Source organism: Elephantulus edwardii, unplaced genomic scaffold (genome assembly GCF_000299155.1).
Source record: "Elephantulus edwardii isolate Elephantulus edwardi_28Jun2011 unplaced genomic scaffold, EleEdw1.0 scaffold00224, whole genome shotgun sequence".
In the NCBI taxonomy this organism is placed as follows: Eukaryota; Metazoa; Chordata; class Mammalia; order Macroscelidea; family Macroscelididae; genus Elephantulus; species Elephantulus edwardii.
In genome coordinates this window covers 326,000-331,184 of record NW_006399974.1, presented here as the reverse complement: position 1 = coordinate 331,184, position 5,185 = coordinate 326,000, and the positions used below count along the sequence as shown (strand labels likewise).

Here is a 5,185-nt window from a genome sequence, read left to right as displayed (position 1 = left end):
TATCAAATACCATAATGTTTTCCCAATGTGGACAGTTTTTGGTGGAGCTCCCAGTTGTAAAACAGGTTTGGAAGCAGGAGTAGCATCCACTTACTAAACCACATGCCTCTGGAAACTTTACAAACTTGGGGAAATGATGACAGTTATGGAAAGGTATTAGGTCTTTTGTTTATAAAGTCTTTGTGAGTCGTGCTTAACTTGATGGCAATCAACAACAACAGCAGCAATTCCTAAATTCTTTGTTTCCAAAATCTGCTTATTGTATTAGAGCTTTTTAAGCTTAGATTTTAATCTGAACTACTTGGCATCTGGAAGGCTGATGTCTGCAGTGAAGCCCTAGTTCCATTCCAATTCTTGGCATAAACTCAGGTACCATTTCAGGTTTTTATCCCAACCGTCAAACCAGTCATGTGGTTTTGATGTCAGGGAAATTGCAATTGAAAACACTGCTGCCAGTAAGGAAAGTTTTACTAGTAGAACCAGAAAGTGTGCCTAAGCATTCCTTAAGGGTTCTCGCAAGTCACAGTACCAACCACAACCACAACACGTGGCAGGAGCCGCAGAACCAATTCTGTAAGTTTTAAATTTAAAACTGTCAATCACAGTCGTTAAAGTAGCCCTACCTATAATGATGATTCTATAATTTGGAAGAGGGTGCACCATGCTGATGTTACTCTTCACTCTGCAGTAACTTGTCTATCTCTGTCCTGTCAATGTCTTAAAGTCCCTAATGCCTAGTTCTGTTAACCTCTGTAGGAAGTTTCAGTTATACAAAGTTGGTATGATGAATAGGATTTTACAGTAGCCATATTCCAATATAAATAAGCTTATAGCAAAATAATCTGGCTTGTTCTGGTATACCTTGATTTGGATTTATGGCTTCTACTCTTTCTGTTCCTTTAAAAGGACATCTTGGAAAAGATGAAAGACTTTGGAAAAGAGGAAGATCCTCAAAGAGGTGGACTGACATAGTGACTGCACCAATGGGCTTAAGCACAGGAGACACTGTGAGGTTGCAGGGTTGGGCAGGGTTTATTCTCTCATCCATAGGGGTCACTCTGAGTAAGAAGAGCTGACTGAATGGCATGCAGCATAATAACAAGTCATCCTTTAGTGTTTTCTCATCAATAAGAACAACATTTATCCAACTGTTTTAACTCAATGAAAAAAACTCTGCTCAACTGTCGGGACTCTTTGATGCTGTTTAAAGATGGAAAGAGCTGAATTCTGTCTCAGATTATCTGCAAGTCTGAGTAATAGATCATCAGTGTTTCTTACCTACAGATGGCATCAGAATTATTTGGAAAGCTTTTTCAAAAGTAAAGCAGACTTAGAGTCAGAATATCTCAGTAGGAATCCTAGGAACGTGCATTCTGAAAAAAAGACAAAACAACAACAACAAAAACCAAACAAAGCTCGAACTTCCTAGGGAATAATTCTGTACACCTTCGTCACCTAACTTTTATCTATGGAAGAAGGACTGAACTAAGATTGTCAAGATAGCAATAAAGAGGAAGACTAGAATTCTAAATATTTCAACTCACTGATGTTAAGTCAGTTCTGACTCATGAGACTCTTTATCAGGTTTCTGAGGCTGTAAATTTTAACTGGGAGAGATTTCCCATCTTTCTCCATCAGCGCTGTTGGTGGATTTAAATCACTGAAACCTTTGGCTGTTGGGTTAGCAGCATAACACACACACTACAGACCAGTGATCTGCTCACAGCCTAGAAAACCCTATGAGACAATTCTACTTTGTAACTTGAAATGACTATGAGTCAAAATCATCTTGATGTTTCTTGTTGTTAGGTGCCTTCAAGTAGAGTATGAACCATAGTAACCCTATGAACAAGAACAGATCTGACCTCTGTCCTATCCCATGCCATCTCCATACTTCCTGACACACTAGAGCTCAATGCAGCAGTCACTGTGTCTATCCACCTGGTTGAGGGTCTTCCTCTCCTTCACCAATCCTCTGCCTTTCCACGTATTATGTTCCTCTCTAAGGAATAACCCTTCCTAGTACCATGCTCATAGTAAGTGAGGCGAAGCTTCATCATCTTTGCCTCCAAAGAGCACTCTGGCTGTGCCCTCTCTGGGACATATTTGTTATTTTGGTAGTTCATGGGATGTTCAGTGCTCTCCTCCAACACCACAGCTCAAAGGCACCGATACTTCTTCTGTCATTCTTATTCATTGTCCAGCTCTCAGATTTTATTGCAAGTGAATAGAAAGACCATACCTTGAAAGAGATGCACCTTAGTCTACAAACTCACATCATTACTCCTCAATAATTTGGAGAGGTCCCTAATTGCAGACTTGCCCATATGTTTCCTGATTTTCTAACTGCTGGTACTAAGGGTTTTGGCTGTGGATCCAAGTAAGGTGAGTTGTTAACAATTTCAATCTTTTCTCCATCTATCATGATGTTGTCTATAGGTCCAGTAGTAGGAATTTTGGTTTTCTTGATGTTGAGACGCAATCCATATTGAAGATTATTTTATTTGATATTCTGCAACAAGTGTTTCAAGTCCTTCTCACTTTCTGCAAGCAAGGTTGTGTCATCTGCATAATCCAGGTGATTGACGAATTTTCCTCCAATTTTAATTTCACATTATTTTTTCATAGAGTCCACCTTCTTTATAATATGAATAATTTGTTCAGCATACAGACTGAATAAGCATGGAGAGAGAAAACAACCCTGATGAACTCCTTTCTTAATTTTAAACCATGTAGTGTTCCCCTATTCTGTTCACACAACAGCCTCTTGGTTTGGTGCAAGTTTTGCATAAGTATAATTAAGTGCTCTGTGATTTCCATTCTTCTCAATGTCAGCCACAACTTGGTATGACCCACACAGTCAAATGCCTTTGTGCACTCACTAAAGCATAAACAGACATTCTTCTGGTATTTTTTATTTTCAGCCAGGATCCATCCAACATCAACAATGATATGCCTAGTGCCACAGCCTCTTTTAAATCATGCTTGAACTTCTGGCAATTCCCTATCTATATACTGTTCTGTTGTTGTTATGTGCTGTCGAGTCACCTGCGACTCATAGTGACCCTATGTACAACAGCTCTGAAATCTGGCCTATCCTGTGCCAATCTCACCGTCTCTGACACACCTACCCCCATTACCCCAGTCACTGAATCAATCCATCTCATCAAGGGTCTTCCTCTCCTGCACTGTCCCTTTACCCTCCCAAGCATGACGTCCCTCTCCAAGGACTGGTCCCTCCTTGCAACATGTCCAAAGTATATCAGATGAAGCTTCAGAATCCTTGCCTCCAAGGACCATCCCAGCTTCACCATCTCCAGGACAAACCTGTTTGTTTTTCTAGCAGTCAACACTCTTCTCTAACAGCACAGCTCAAAGGCATCAATTCTCCTTCTATCATCCCTAGTCATTGTCCTGCTCTCTGATGCATAGCAAGTAATTACAAAGATCATGGCGGGTATCAGACACATCTTAGTCTTCAGACTGACATCTTTGCACTTAAACGATCTTCAGCAATATATTGCTTGCACGTGGCATTAATGATATTGTTCAATAGCCTCCACATTCTGTTGGATCACCTTTCTTGGGAATGGGAATATGGGCCTCTTCCAATACGTTGGGCAGACAGTTGTCCTCCAAATTTCCTGACATAGATTGGTGAGTGTATCCAGTGCTGCATTTGTTAATTGAAACAAGTCAATTGGTATCCCATTGATTCTTGGGGCCTTATTTTTTTGTCAATGCTTTCAATGCAGTGGCCACTTCCTCCTTCATTGCCATTGGCTCCTGCTTACATGGAAGTTACTAAAATTTTTCAGTGTCAATCAATTCTTTTTTGGACAGTGACTCAGTATTCCTTCCTTCTTGTTTTGATGCTTCCTGGGTCATTCAGTATATTGCCCATAGCATCTTTCAATATTGCAACTCAAGGCTTAAATCTGTTTTTCAGTTCTTTCTGCTTGAGAAGTGCCAAGTTAGTTTTTCCCACTTGATGTTACTCAACATCAATAACTTGAAGCTACTCAACAAAAATAACTTAAAAATTATGTGGCCTCAGACAAGTTACTAAATTTAGAGGCATATAACAACATATAACGTGAATGGTTTTGTGAAGACAAAATTAGATAATAAATGTATAACACCCAGCACAAAGCATAATTGATAGACAAGCAGGCAGTTGTTCAGGAAGGTAATTTCTAGCCAAGACTAAAGACAACTTTAACTTACATAATACAAATATTCATTCCAGTATATTATTAATGAAAAGCACATAATTGATTTTTGGGGACAATGCAGAATATGTATAAAATCTCTAAGAGATAGGAAATACTTACAGCAGAAGTAGAGAATCCAAGTATGTTTGAGGGATAAATTGTCTTCAGGGATTTTGCTCTCCTCTCAAGAGAACAGAGACTCTTCCGGGCTAAAAACATGTCTAAAGAATAAGGGGAAAATTGAAAAATAAAGTAAATACTTGAGAAATCAAAATCAAATGTTTTTCTAGGTATTGTCAAGTTGGTTCAAATAATAGTAATCAAATATAAAAAAGAAAAAAACAATGCCAGGTCATACATGTATCATGGATTCTCACAATCATAGCTACATTTGAGCCATCTCATTGAGGGGTTTTCCTATTTATTTATTTATCATTGATATTATAATGAAAGCTTCTAGAAAACTTAGATTTCCATTCATTTACTGTTGCATATGTTCCCTCCCCCCCACACACACTCCCCTCCCCCTGAGTTAGCTTTTCTCTTTAAAAAGATTCTTTCCTTTTTGTACAGGTCTTTCTATCTGTAACCAATTCTCCCCTTTACCAAAGGGAGCTCTAGTACATAGCCTGGAGGGAGTTGCTAACCCAAAGGCTGCTAGCCGAAAAGTAATGATTCTGTCAGTTCAAATCCACCCACTGTTCCACAGGAGCAGCATCTCCTCCTGTGCAATTTCCAGGCTCTGAAAATCTGCTAAAGGATCAGCTGTGAATTGATTCTAACTTACTGGAAATTGGTTTTGAGTTAGGACTTTACCAAGCCATGGCTCTAAGTTGTGGTGTTGAAGAGTACTGAATAAAGGATATTCTGCCAAGAGAACAAACAGGTTTGTTGAGAAAGTGAAACCAGAGTACTCCTTGGAAGCAATGAAGGTGAAACGGTGAAACGTCTCACATACTTTGAATGCGTTG

General features: G+C 39.2%; 1 protein-coding gene across 1 annotated transcript in view; it reads right to left on the bottom strand.

Moving 5' to 3' along the window:
- Positions 1-4,433, bottom strand: part of CCBL2 (cysteine conjugate-beta lyase 2) — a 98,510-nt gene extending 94,077 nt beyond the window's left edge. The window contains exon 1 of the mRNA XM_006898232.1: positions 4,335-4,433. Within this exon, the coding sequence (XP_006898294.1) occupies positions 4,335-4,433 (99 nt within the window). The remainder of the gene's footprint in view (positions 1-4,334) is intronic.
- Between the last annotated feature and the right edge of the window lie 752 nt (positions 4,434-5,185).